The 14,498-nt window shown below is 39.9% G+C and overlaps 1 protein-coding gene across 4 annotated transcripts in view; it reads left to right on the forward strand.

Moving 5' to 3' along the window:
- Nucleotides 1-14,498, forward strand: part of NR6A1 (nuclear receptor subfamily 6 group A member 1) — a 228,704-nt gene that overhangs the window by 151,577 nt on the left and 62,629 nt on the right. Inside the window, exon 1 of one of the 4 annotated variants that reach the window (XM_032306654.1) lies at nt 5,499-7,046. The exons of the other annotated variants lie outside the window; for them this stretch is intronic. Within the exon in view, the coding sequence (XP_032162545.1) occupies nt 7,031-7,046 (16 nt within the window). The 5' untranslated portion in view covers nt 5,499-7,030. Of the gene's footprint in view, nt 1-5,498; nt 7,047-14,498 lie in introns of those variants that run through there. 4 annotated transcript variants of the gene reach the window in all.

Raw genomic sequence — 14,498 nt, forward strand, 5'->3', positions numbered from 1 at the left:
ATCCTTTTTGTGAATATTTGTACTCTTGACATTTTCTTCTCTTCTTCCATATTCCTGCTCTCTGAAATGTAACTATTTTCTTTCTTCCTTCCTTTAGTTAACAAATATTCATTAAGCACCAGTTTATGTCGGGTACTAGGAGCACCCTGGGAACATAAGGGTGAACAAGAATAAGGGGCACAGTCTCGGCCTTCATATAGCTTGGAATCTAACAAGTTATACATGTTAATCAAAAGATCACCAGCAACATATGACTCCACACTAATATAGGAACTCCGCAAATAGGACATCCTGGCTAGAAATATACAACCAGTGCTGGACCTTTATTTATTGGAAGATTCAGTGTCACGTAGGCTTACAAATCATAGAAAACAAAGGGCCTGACACATAAAGGGATCTGAAGTAGAGTTCATCCAGGGGAAAATTCCTCCTATGAAGTAAGGAGTTAGAAAATGTGGAAATGAAATAGAGTATTAACACATGGTTAAGTTTAATGAAGGAACTGCACACTATCCATCCACCCACACAACACATGCACCGAGAGCCTTCTAATTGCTTTAGCATAATGCCTGCAATCTGCTAAACCCAAGGCTGGACCCTGGGATTACCAAGGCTTGACTCTTTGGCCGCGGCTGCGGGGGCGGGGGTGGGGGGGCGCGTATATTCAGATTAATAATGAATATGGAACTGTAAATAAAAACACTAAGTGATTTGTATTGTGGTGTATTTTAGGGATCCAGGTGGAAACAAGAAGGGTGTGATTTGACTTTGTCTGATTTGGGGGCTGAGAAGATGGAGTCTTAGAATGCCTCACAGAGCAGCAGATATTTAAATTGATTCCAGAAAGATGAGTAAGTATTAGTGGAAGCAATAAGGAAGTAGTAAGAAGAGTTACTCCAGGCAGATGGAATAGTAGCATGCTTGCACTCCAAGTGGGTTAGTATGGCTGGAGTGCTGTGCACTTACAGGGAGTGGTGATAGATAAAGCCAGAGAGATCAGCAGGGGCTGGATTGTAAAGGGTGTGGGGAGTGTGGACCTTTATTCTCTAAGTGAGCTTATGCCACAGTTACTGGTGGTGCAGAGTGATGGTAGTAGTGGTCGCGTACCTTACAGGCCTTTGCCCAGTTTCCTCTCTTACGTAGAACTTAATTACTTATTGACAGAAACCTCTTGTGTTATCTGACTTTTTCCCCCTCTGGGTTAGGCAGATGGATGGATAGAAAATGAAACCATTTGAGAAGTCAGGGTTGAAACTAGTCTGTCCAGAAACTACTGGGCTTCAAGTGGTTTTCCTTTCAAGAAGCACCACGAGAAAGTTATCTGTCCATTTGACCTGCCCCTAAGTCTTGTTTTTACTTCTTAACTCTCTCTCTCTTTTTTTTAAACTTCATTTGCACATGGGGCTTAATAACCGTTTGAGCTATTCTGTATACAGAGTTACAGTGTTTATTTCCATTACCCTCTGGGCTGGCCTAGGTCTTAATTGTGAAGAAGATAAACAGGCAGGCATGGTGTATGGGATGACTTTTTCAGCCTTTTCAGACTTCTCAGGAGACATAATAGTTAACTACATTTTTGTTTGCATATATTTTGTTTGTTTGAACTATATATCTGGTTATTTTTCTTTTTATTCAGAAGGGACTGATTATTCATACTGTAATCTGTTCTTGATTGTGATACTTTACAATTTTACATACAAAATCTTGACTGGAGAATTATTTTTTATTAAAGATTTTATTTATTTATTTGACAGGGAGATAGAACCAAAGAGCGCAAGCTGGGAGAATGGCAGAAGGAGAAGCAGGCTCCCCACTGAGCAGGGAACCCGACATGGGGCTCAATCCCAGGACCCTGGGATCATGACCTGAGCCGAAGGCAGATACTTAACTAACTGAGCCACCCAGGCACCCCATGGAAATTTTTTTTTTATATGGAGGGAGGGCTTCCTCTTTCCCAGTTCTTCAGTCTGTGGTTGGGAACCTGATCAATCTGTGGTTGGGAAACTGATGTAATTAAATGCCCTACCCATATTTAAATTGCCTTGATTGTCTCAAAAATATATTTCTACACTTGATTTGTGCAAATCAGGATCCAAATAAGCTATATACATTGCATTTGGTTGTTGTATAAGTTGATTTTTAAATCACATCCTGTAGTCTTTTTTTCCTTAAGATAGTCATGTTACTTTTCTGCATACAGATTTCATTCATGACTTTATTGCATAGGTACTAAAAAGTATTAAAAAATCTTTTGAGGGGCGCCTGGGTGGCTCAGTGGGTTAAAGCCTTTGCCTTCATCTCAGGTCATGATCCCAGGGTCCTGGGATCGAGCCCCACATCAGGCTCTGTCCTCCATGGGGAGCCTGCTTCCTCCTCTCTTTCTGCCTGCCTCTCTGCCTACTTGTGATCTCTGTCTGTCAAATAAATAAATAAAATCTTTTAAATAAAAAAAAATCTTTTGAGATTTGCCCAGTTCTACTCCTCCCTTCAAGTCCTGAAATACCTTTGCTACCTGTCTACTTGCAGAACTACAAGGTTCAGCTCAAATGTAAGGTCCTCTCTATATCTCCAATCTGATGAATTATGCATTCTTCTTTCCTTAACACTTGGTACCTTCTGTTATACTACTTTATATGTACTTCTGTTATACCACTCATAACATCCAATAATCAGTTATCTGTTTAGTTATGCTTATACTATAAGTGGGTTAGTGTGGAGTGGTAGAAAGTGAAGCTGGAGAAGTCAGCAGATGTTGAGCACCTTTAGGGCTAGGATCACATAATACTAATTTCATTTGTCTCAGGCAGCATAAGCCTAGCTTATAGTAGACGCTCAACTAATGTTTGTAGAATTGGATGAAAATCCCAATTTCTGAAATATTTTTAGTTTACAACTCTGAGTTATTTTTTTGTTTGTTTGTTTCTTGTTTCCTGAACTGTGAATTCCCTTCTCCAACTCCTGATAAAAGGCAAAACTGGAAATCATATCTAAGTATGTTCTTTGTTCTTCTTGTTCTTTTTCTGCACTCAAGAGGTTTGCTTGTTAGTCCTAGATAGTATGGATTTCACCTGGCTGTGTTTCCTTATTCCTGTTCAGTTGAATTCAGCTCTTTCCCTTGCCATAGGGGATGTCTGTATCAAAGATCTGACAGATGAGAAACTGAGACCTTGGACTCTTGTTTTTTGTTGTTTGCAAGGCTAAAAAGGAGTTTAAAATATTCTCTGAATATTTCTTATTTTCTGAGATGGATAGAGATTTTCTAACTAGGCCTCCTCCATCATAGTGGTCACATGGTTTTCACTTTGCATCACACTTTTGGTGAAACTTCTTAAAATTAAGTCTGAACTGATTCCAGTGATTGGGTGGCCGTTAGAATGGCTCTCTTTTGTCTTACATTGAAAAACCAAGCATATTACATCTTGATACCTCCCTTTAGCTTCAGAATCTTCAGTCTTCTTTGAAAGCTACCATTTGAATAATAAACAGATGGGAAATAATGTTGAATAGTAACATCTGAGAAGAGGGTTTCTTTTATTTTTTTGTTTTTTCCTGTTCAAGATATGTGGTATAATGGAAAAAATAAGGGACTAGATATTTCCTTCATTGTTGCTCTTATGGCTCCTGCCTTTTCCTTTCATTGGGCTTCAGTTTCCCCATCTATAAAATGAAAGTGGAACCAGTCTCTTGCAAGATTCACTAAGGTTCTGCCATAATTCAGACTCAATTTTTGAATTCTGTTAGATAAGCAGAATATAAATGGTTAGATGTAGAATTTTGTTCATCTACTTTTTTCTACATTACAAAGTTAGTATTAGGAAGTAAAAATGTTGCTGGTTTCTTATTTTCTTTTCTCTCCTAACCATTCGTAAATTCTAGAAATGCTTTTAATCTTTTTAAAATTATTTTTCTTGGGATGCCTAGGAGAAGTCAGTCAGTTGAGTGGCTGCCTTTGGCTCAGGTCATGATCCCAGCGTCCTGGGATTGAGTACCGCACTGGGCTCCATGCTCAGGGGGCAGTCTGCTTCTCCCTCTGCCTGTCACTCCCTCTGCTTGTGCTCTTGGGTGCTTTCTCTGACAAATAAATAAAATCTTTAAAAAATAAAGTAAGGGGTGCTGGGTGGCTCAGTGGGTTAAAGCCTCTGCCTTCAGCTCAGGTCATGATCCCAGGCTTCTGGGATGGAGCCACAGGAGCCCCACATCGGCTCGGCTCTCGGCTCAGCAGGGAGCTTCCCTCCCTCCCCTCGCCGCCCTGCCTTCTGCCTCTCTGCCTACTTGTGATCTCTGTCAAATAAATAAATAAATAAAATCTTTTTAAAATAAAAATAAAAAATAAAATTATTTTTCTTGTATGTAGTTGTTTTTAACAATCTTACTGGGACCCCTGGTTAATATTTACAGTTTGTCTTTTGGATACACTTGGCAAATGAGATGTATGTTCATGTTCTCTTTCTCCTACTCCCAATAGAACCTATAAAGGACTTTTTAAAAAACCTGTGGGACTGAGGATGCGAAGTTTATGGCTCTATATAAAGATGAAGATTACCCATCTTCTTAAGCTATGTTAAAGATTTGTTCCCAGGCTTATGGGTGTATTAAAGATGATTACTCAAACCTAGCCTTAGGGGCACCTGGGTGGCTCAGTCGGTTAATTGGCTACCTTTGGCTCAGGTCACAATCCCAGAGTCCTGGCACTGAGCCCCACATCAGGCTCCCTGCTTGATGGGCAGCCTGCTTCTCCTTCTTCACTGCTTGTGCTCTCTCAGGTGTGCACTCTCTCTATCTCTCAAATAAATAAAATATTTAAAAAAGAGAGGGGGCAGCTGGGTGGCTCAGTGGGTTAGAGCCTCTGCCTTCGGCTCGGGTCGTGATATCAGGGTCCTGGGATCGAGCCCCACATCGGGCTCTCTGCTCGGCGGGGAGCCTGCTTCCTTCTGTCTCTCTGCTTACTTGTGATCTCTGTCTGTCAAATAAATAAATTAAAAAAAAAGAGAGAGAGAGAGAGAGAGGCTGCCCTTAAAAATCAAGGGCATTGCTTTAGTCTTGATCTGGGAGCCGGACGAATAGCTTCCCCTTTGATCTTTCCTCCAAAAGTTGGTACAATAAAGCAAAGATGCTTACTACATGTACTCTATTAGATGCAGATACTGAGTTTTAGATATACCTATGTCCTTCAGGGAGGCAGAGAGCTGCCCTTTGAATGAGTGTTCCCCGTTGAATAGCTTTTTGCCTGGTAGACCTTCCCTTTGTTCAGATTTTCCCCCTCATTCTTTTTTTTTTTTTTTTTTAAAGATTTTATTTATTTATTTATTTGACAGAGAGAAATTACAAGTACACTGAGAGGCAGGCAGAGAGAGAGAGAGAAGGAAGCAGGCTCCCTGCTGAGCAGAGAGCCCGATGCGGGACTCGATCCCAGGACCCTGAGATCATGACCTGAGCCGAAGGCAGCGGCTTAACCCACTGAGCCACCCAGGCGCCCCCCCGCCTCATTCTTTTTATAGTCACTTTACTAAAATTGTAAGAACTGCACTTAATTCCACAGAGACTGTGAAGAAAATGTTAATCTCTTAGAGGAGTTTGAAAACTGGCTGCTGTATTTGTATTGTGGTGAGGTAAGTGGTGGCAGTGGCAGAACATATATTTTTAGGCAACAAAGCATAGCCTTTTCTCCTCTAAATCATTGGTTACTTTCTCTTTAGGTCCTACTTTGTAAGATGACCCTAATGGTCTCTACTAGTTGGAAAAGCCCTCTCGTAACTGTGCTAGCAATATTTGCCATTCAGTTTGTATGGGTGCCAAGTGACAGATTCCTCTCCCACCCCAAGAAGGGTCTCCTTTTCTGGAACACTGTTACAGAATGTGCTTGGCCTTAAGTTACTCCCAAGGCTAGGGAGAAAGGGAGATTTCATAGTGTGAAACATTTTGCATAGTTAAAAAGAGTTTATCCCTGAAATCAGTCAGTCCTTAGGTCATACCACCTTCTCTGAGGAATTCGCCCTGTAATTAGTGTTCTGTTGTCTGAATGGATAGCTGCTGTTTGACATCATATTCATTAGCATATGGCTCAGATTTGCCAGCCCCTGCAGCTCTGTGGCAGAGTTTGAGCATAAATAAGCATACATACTCTGCTGTATTACTGGCATGGTTCCCCAGCAAGGAGGCATAGCACAAGATTGCTTAAGATCTTAGGAGTTCTAAGGGAATGAAGCAGGTAGCTTAAAGAGTTAAGCTTTTGGCTGGGGGCAGGGGATATTTCTAACCATCATGCTTTCTAAAAGATTTTGCAGACGTAGTTTTCTTTCTCTACGTTCTTTCAAACTAGTGTGTATAATATAACCAGAGCATGGAAATTAAGGACCAAAATTAAAGAGAGCCCTGCAAAGTAACTCAGAGCTTCACGTTTTAATTTTCTCAGAAGAATTTGCCTTGTCATTGTTTATTATAATGACAAAAAGCAGGGAATCCCAGTCTTACCCTCCCCCCCCCATCCATGCATAACATGGAGTTTTTGCTTTGTCTTTTCCTTGTGTCAAATATTTCAACTCTAAATTTTCTAATCCAGAATATAGGAAAATAGAGTATACAATAGCTCTTGAAAGAAAAAAGGAGGAACGCTCCATGTATTAGAACTCTTCTAAATTAGATGAAGATCAGGTCTTCTAAAATGCTCCCTTTTAATTTTAGGATCTCAATTTAAGGAAGGCCAGACGAGTATTTTCTGTTACATGTTCCCATAGTACTTTTCAGAGAGATATTCTAGGCAGTATTGTTAAAAAAGAAAATAAGTCTATCAGCTCCACTTAGATAACCTTTGGTAATAAACGAACTCCATACACATTGTGACCTTAGCGCCTGAACTTTCTAATCACATGACTGGCTTGTAAACTGACCTGTGAGGATGACTGTTGTAGTCCCAGCTAAGAGAGAAATTGGCCAAGTGTCGGAAGGGTAGTCATCAAGCTGGACTTGTCCCGTAATCTCTGTTTCTTCATGGCTGCGATAGAACTTCTCAACAGACTCCCAGAAGCATGAAATGGAGACATGGGAAGGTAAAGGAACTGACTGTTTAAGTTTGGGCCCAAATCTGAGGTTTAGAGATTTCCTTTGAAGGCTCAGAACAAATAGTAGCCTTGAGGGAGGAGGGAGGCAGTTCACTCCGTTTTTGTGTCTTAGCAGAATTCAGCCAACAAGTTTTCAAGTAAGCATGAAAATGTTTTGGATTGAAAGAAAAGTGAGGGAAAGATGTAGTAAATTGATTGTTGTGGTTGATGATTGTAAGAGAAAGAGTACACAAAAAAGAAAAAAAAAACTGGGTGTAAGTTTTATAGTGACTTGAAAAAATTTTAAGCTTAATTTTACATCACAGTCCTTAGGTAAAGTTTACATTTTATAAAAAAATTGTTCTGTTTACCTCTTGACAGAATTTGTTTATATGTTAAATTCCTTAATCCAGTTCACCATCTGTGAAAGCCTTATTTAGTACTGTAATTATAGATAGTATTGGGGTCATGAGGCCGTTGATAAGGCAGCCTCATTTCCTTTGGGGGAATTTAGATATTTTACGGTTTGGGGTATAAGACTAAGCCACTGCTAATTTCTTTTTAAGTAGGTTGTTTTTAAAATGGGTAGATTCGTGTGTGTTTCCTTAATAGCAACTAGTTGGTATTGCGATTTGTATATTCAGAGATAAGCTCCTACTTGTATGAGGAAACCCTAGTGCCCCACAACTTTATTATCTGGACCAGATACACAGTTAAAGAAACAGCTAGAAGATGAATCTTAGCATTAAAGATTTCTTGTATTTGTTTGCTGTGTTTAGAAAATATAGAGTCTAAGACTTTGCCAAAAGCTTTCTTTCTTGTAGACAAGCTCTGTTGAGCTATAGCCAGAAGAGTTTCAGATTTGAGGAAGTTAGTAAATTTCTAGGACATTAACTAATAAATAGCTAGTCCTAGGACAGCTTCCTAGCCCCGTGCAGCATGGCTAACATCTGCCACAGGCAGCTTTGCAGTTTCGTTCTCACTCTGAGGACGCACACATCCAGGGAAGGGGACCGGTCTTCTCTCAAACAACATTATTCTTCATAGTAATACTTACTGTATATTCTCTCCCAGCACCATATCTGCCAGAATTACAATCTCATTGGTTTTTAGTGTCTATTAGTGGGAACAGAAATGTTTGTAGAAATTATTGGTTACGTGCAATTCCTGTTATTTTAAATTTTGAACAGCTTCCTCTTCTCCCAAAATACACAAAAATTCATTGTATTCTGGGTATACTAGCTTTTCCAAAAAGGAGTCATTTAAGAAGTAAGATTTGCTCTGGACCCATTAAAATAGGAGTTTAAGGGCAGGCAGAGATACCAGAGCGGTGGTTGCATAAGTTTGGAAGGGATAGCCCTGGAGGATTTGGGTATTTTTCCAACCAGCTTGAATCTCTTAGTGCTATATGGTCCACAAGTTCTGAAAGAAGAAAAGATTTGAAGGGAAAGTTCTCCCTCACTTCTTATTTAATTAAGTATTGAAACTTTGATTTTCCCTGGCTGTTCAATGACAGAAAATAAATTATGGTACTAAAACAAGAACTCTTATAAAACAAGGAAGTGGATTTTAAAATTTTCAACCGAATCTTCTGTATATAATTCTAGTATAGCAAAATGAATTATCCCAGCTGAAGACCTTTGGAAGCTTAAAAAGCAAAAGCAGACTACTTACAAAAGAGTTGAGTGAAAATGCTACTGTAAAAAAAGTGTTGCCTGGTTTTAGATATCGGGCCCTTGTCCATTTAAATTAACCTTTGTCACAGCTGGGCATACAAATGTTTTGTTTTAGTTCACAGAGGGTTAACTCTATTCAAGCTTTCACTGTGGCAGGCCTGATCTGTGGAGTCATACAATCTGGTCTTTCAGCCCTGCCAGTCGCTAGGCAGGAAGTCTTATTTCTTAAGCTATCTTTCAGAATGGGGGTTGGGATTTGGAGAAAGGTGGGGGAAGGGCCTTGGAGCATCTGTAAGGATCAATAACAGAAAGGGAGCCGCAAGAGAGGCCATTGTGCACACTTCAAGATAGATGCGGCCCTTGTGCATGGCCCCTGCCTGGCAGGACAGACACCTAAAACCAAAACAATGCCACCAAATGAATTCCTTGTGAAAAATCAGATTGCTCTTAAAGGAGAAAATACTTAAAAGAGTGCCCTTTTAATGTTGGGAATGTTCTCGTTCCTCAACTTGCTAGGATCATGCAGTCCCCACTAGAAATAACTCCAAATTGATTTTTAAACGCCTTTTGTCCTCATGCTAATACTGTATTGAATTGGAGAGGGTGATCATTTTGGTCTTAGTCACATGCATCAATGCATTGAGTAATCTTTTTCTTTCTTTCTCTTCCTTTCTTTTTCCCTCCTTTTCCTTTCTTCTTTTCTTTTTCAAATTCTAACGTTTGCTTTACCCTACTGGGGTTGGAAACATCATTCAGGGAATGAAAAAAAACAAAATTTGGTTAGGATTTGAGTAACACTTGTGTGAAATCCCTCCCCCAACAGCTGGTATTGGCTCATGAAACTTCATCTGAACTAAACAGATGCTCTTAGTGGTTATTTTGAAATCATTTAAACCAGACTCATAGCCAAGAAATCTACAAAAATCATAGGGTTTATTTTAAAATGCATTTAACTCATGATGTCATGCCACATCTTAATGCATATTATATGTGGGTGTTGAACAGAGATACCTGAGTTTGGGAAAGTGAGCAGTTCCACCAATGAAATTATGATTTTAAAAGCACTACCAAGTTTGTTGTAATTTTACTCCAGTCTAGCTTTTCAGGTTTTGAATTCTTCTTTCCCAAACCCACCTGTAACATTCCTTTTTTACTGTATCCTTTTTCAGAGGACTAAGGCAGTTGTTCAGTAGGTGCTTTTATGATGCAAATTCTTTATTGCTGTTGGAAAGAGTAATGGAGTCATTGCTGCCTCTCTCCCACTAAACCCCCAAAGTATTGGTGACAACTGATGGTAACAGCTGTGGAAAGTGGAATCAGAAAGAGCCTCTAATATCATTCTCACCATTTGAAATCTTTCAGGAATGAATGCATAAACCAACTTGGGGTCCATACTGTGACTTGCAGACATGCTAATGGAATAAGGGCAGGGGTGGGGGGGTGGGCAGGAGAAAGACCTGCAGTTGAAATGAGTCCCAAGTTTAATTTATTTTATGCTTCTTGAGTTGAGGTGACACAGTCTCCTGGACAGTTTTGAGGCTTGAGAGAATATGTAGACACTTAACAGGATCATCTGGATATTTTTAACCCATCTCTCACCGATACCCCTTTTCTGGGGAAAATGATGTATTAAAATCTAACTTAATCATCTCAGTACCTCCTTGATACCATTTCTTTGCCTCTGTGATACATTACATTTTTCATTAATACTTAAACCAAGAGTTCTTTTGCTTTAATGGGCATTTTCCAGAGAGATACAGATATTACTGACAAAACTTGGAAGTTCAGTTACCATTTACATTGTATTAAAATGGGGTATGAAACCTACCATGACCCTTTTGAACAATGTGGTCTTTAATGTGCTTTAAGGGGGAGGGCCTACTGAAGGAAAAGCCATAAAAGTCTTCAGGGTTCAAGATGAGGTTGGGATTTTAGCCCATTGCTTTTGTTATTTTCACACACAAACATCACTGCAATCATGTTTGATTTAGCATCCTTAATACAATGAGGTGGGAAAACAAAAGGATATTAGAGGCACAAGCATGGTAACCAAACATTCTCCCTCCCCCCCCCCAATTTTTTCAGATGGTTCTCTTTTCCCTATCTCCCCTGCTACTATCTATGCTTTCTTTGTAAGCAAGAGAAATCAGTTTGTTAGAGTCTTCTTTCTGCACGCCTCAGTGGTTTGCTTAGGCAATTGAAAAACAAGCCACTCCTCAAATATTTTTTAGCCATGTAAAAAGTCATGTCCAAAGAGTTGGTAAAAACACCATAATTAGGAAAAATGCATCTACTCCTATTTCAAGGTTGAGAATTTGGGGGCATTCCCGATGCACAGCTGTTTTACGTATTTTGAAAAGCCTGATAGATGTAAAGGTCATTGCTAACTCTAACAAGGTCTTGATGCTCACACTGTCATCCAAGGACCTTGCATCAATTAGGATGAGAAGCATGGAAGGTCAGGAGTCAACTGACTGGTGGCCTCTCTGGATTCTCAGTGGGGCCAGTAAGAATTCCTATAGGATTTTTAGCCATTAAAATGAAATAAAAACAAAAATAAAACCTGCTGCTACTTTCATGGCCTCTGAGCAGACCTCTTGATTTGTATGGTTAGGACGCATCCTCTGTTGCCCAAGTATCCTAAAAACCTGTATCCTAAAAACTTGGTTGCAACCTTGCTTTGCTACAGGATTCCCAGTATTGGGGAAAGAATCTGAGCAGCCTGATTCTGTCACTTCTGTGAGCCTCAATTTCCTCATATGTACAACAGGGGATAGTAATACCAATCTCACAGTGTTGCTATAAGATTTATTTAAGAGAACCTCTGTCATAGTGCCCAGCACATGCTTAACATGCTTTGACATTGAAATGAGCTTTACAGAATGTCAAGTTTAGGGAGATTAAGAAGGAGAAGACTTTTGGGTGAGCCTATGGCTGGTACTGTTTAATATTCCAAGTAGAAAAGTCTGCTTGCCCCTCAATATCACAGCTGGGCATACAAATGTTTTGTTTTTTTTTTTTAAAGATTTTATTTATTTATTTGAGAGAGAGACAGTGGGAGAGAACATGAGCGAGGAGAAGGTCAGAGAGAGAAGCAGACTCCCCGTGGAGCTGGGAGCCCGATGCGGGACTCGATCCCGGGACTCCGGGACCATGACCTGAGCCGAAGGCAGTCGTCCAACCAACTGAGCCACCCAGGCGTCCCTACAAATGTTTTGTTTTAGTTCATTCAGTGAACAACATTCAGGGATGAGCCCTTTGGAAATTTAGCTTTGAAAATGTATAACTGGTGAGATGAGCTGCTGAGTCTTCTCCTTTACAACTAGTTGTTGCGTTAATAATCTGTTCCTGGGCTAATAAAAATAATTAGTAATGACAGTGTCTCTGCAAAATTTGTGACTTTCTTTCCCCTACGAGAGTCTTTTACAGTTGTGCAGATTAGAAGAAAAAGGAGAGAGGATGGGTTCTGTGAGCCCACAGATTAAGTAGTCAACAGGAAAGGAAGGATAGTCAGGATGGCCACCTCCTTCCGTGTGTTTGCTAGATAAATAGATGCCAAGACTGTGACCGTGGTCATGTTTAATAATAGCCCCTTCTCAGAAGCTTTACCATGAAGTGGTAAAGTTGGGAATATTGTTATCATGCTAATCACTGCCCTCTTTAACTTTGCAATCTTTGATGTCCCTGCCTTCTGGAGGTTAAGAGCTTGTATCAGTGGCTCAATATTCTGATCTCTGTGTACAAAATTATAATTTATTTAGCCAACATTCATTGAGCATTTACTGTATTCAAATCCCTGGGAACACAGGTGAATTAGAATTGCAGCTCTCAGTTTTGAACCACAAAGAGGTAATAATGTTAATGTTACTTAAAAGATATTAACAATTGCGAGGAGACAAGGAGCATTTGGCTGCAAAAGCGTCATTAAAAACTGGCAGAAGGATTTGTTTCACTTGGGCCCTGTATTTCTTTAGCTTTTTTTTTTTTTAACTAAGCTTGCTCTACATTTCTGAAATTTTGTTTTCTTCCAAATTTATGGCTCCAAAATAGAATATTCAAATATTTTTCTTAACATGATAAAATTAGAGCTCTGGATTGCAGTTGGCAAAAGTGGGGAAATACTCTAAACAGCATTACTCTGTTTGCATTCTATTCACTGTTAGCAAAAAAATTCCCATTTGTGAGGTTTAGCATGTTCCCTCAGAGTGATGGCTACAGCATCCTAGCTTTGCTTTTCAAAGGAGTGATAACTTATGGGTAATTTATTAAATGTCAATTACAGTTCATTAAATAACCATTCTATAGCAGATGCATGTTTTGGATATTAAAAAAAGAAAAAAGTAAACACCATCCCAGTGGCCATTTAATCCCAAAGTGCATAAACATGAGTCAGTGTGGAAAGAAAAGGTGTGTTAAGAGAAAAGCTTGGACACACCTGGGTTGGCTCAGTGGGTTAAGCCTCTGCCTTCAGCTCAGGTCAGGATCTCAGGGTCTTGGGATGGAGTCCTGCTCAGCAGGGAGCCTGCTTCCTTCTCTCTCTCTCTCTCTGCCTGCCTTTCTGCCTACTTGTGATTGCTCTCTCTGTCAAATAAATAAATAAAATCTTTTTTAAAAAGCTTATAGTTTATCATATGTAGATTCAGTTCCTTAATTCTTTATCTCTACCAACCATTAGTCTTACCCCAAAGTAAGAGAATGATGAATGTCTAGGGAGGAGTAGGGTAAAGGAGTGCTAGTTTTACAGAAGGTGAAAGTATTGATTCAGTGCCTCAGGGAAACCGAACCCTTTGGCTACATTAGTGAAACTGTGTGTGTGTGTGTAAAGTATGAAGGAGTGCTTATATTCCTTGTTTAAGTTTCATGATTTTCGGTCCTGATGGTGAATGTAGAGAGACTCTACCACTTATTCTGAACATTGTTTTACATGTGGAAATAGTTACAATGTACTTTTTGGCAAATAGTATGAGAATCTCCAGTAATGCACGTGTGTCTTTTCTGGCCCCATTAAATTAAATCTGGTCAGAAGATTTCCTTTTGGTAAGGCAAAGGAAAATGTGGCAACTACATTTTCCACTCTCCTAGAGCATATGGTTTTACTTAAAGCATGCTAATTGGTCTCTCTTTCACCAAGACCTTAGAACTGGGGGACCTGGGGAACTGAGTACTGAGCTTTTAAGCATTGGTGTAAGGTATCTGTGCTTGCCTGCTAGTTTGCCATCTAGAGTCCTTACAAACTGTGCACTTTGATTTGCAAGTAGAGAAGCTATACTCTTCATTCAACTGATACTCACTGATGCTCTGTGCTTGGTATATATTGGGATGCAGAAAAAGTAAGAATCTCCCTCTTTTCTGTGGAGCATACAGTTTAGTAGAGGGAAATAAATAGGTAAGTGCAGTAAAATATTGGAGGAGCAATGATAGCAATCCTGGAGAAGTTGTGCAGAGGTTGGAGTGATCATTTCTGTTTGGACTGTCAGACTTCACCCAGGAAGGCATCATGAGAGATTGGTTGACATTTGCCAGGCGGGTTAAGTGGGGAAGGGTCTCCTAGCAAGAAAAGAGCAGCATGAGCGAAGGCACAGCAGTATAAAACAACCTGACAGGGCATCCTGTGAGTTATAAGTAAGGCCCATAAAGGTTCTAGATGCAAAGGAATCCCTAGAGAGAGCTTTAGTCTGTGCGTGGATGCCCTTACCCCTGTTGAGCAGAAAAGAGCCCTCTTCACATTCCTCTCAGTCCACCCCTTGCAAATGTGTTGAAGAGATTAATGTAGGGGCGCCTGGGT

This window comes from Mustela erminea, chromosome 12 (assembly GCF_009829155.1).
Source record: "Mustela erminea isolate mMusErm1 chromosome 12, mMusErm1.Pri, whole genome shotgun sequence".
NCBI lineage: Eukaryota > Metazoa > Chordata > Mammalia > Carnivora > Mustelidae > Mustela > Mustela erminea.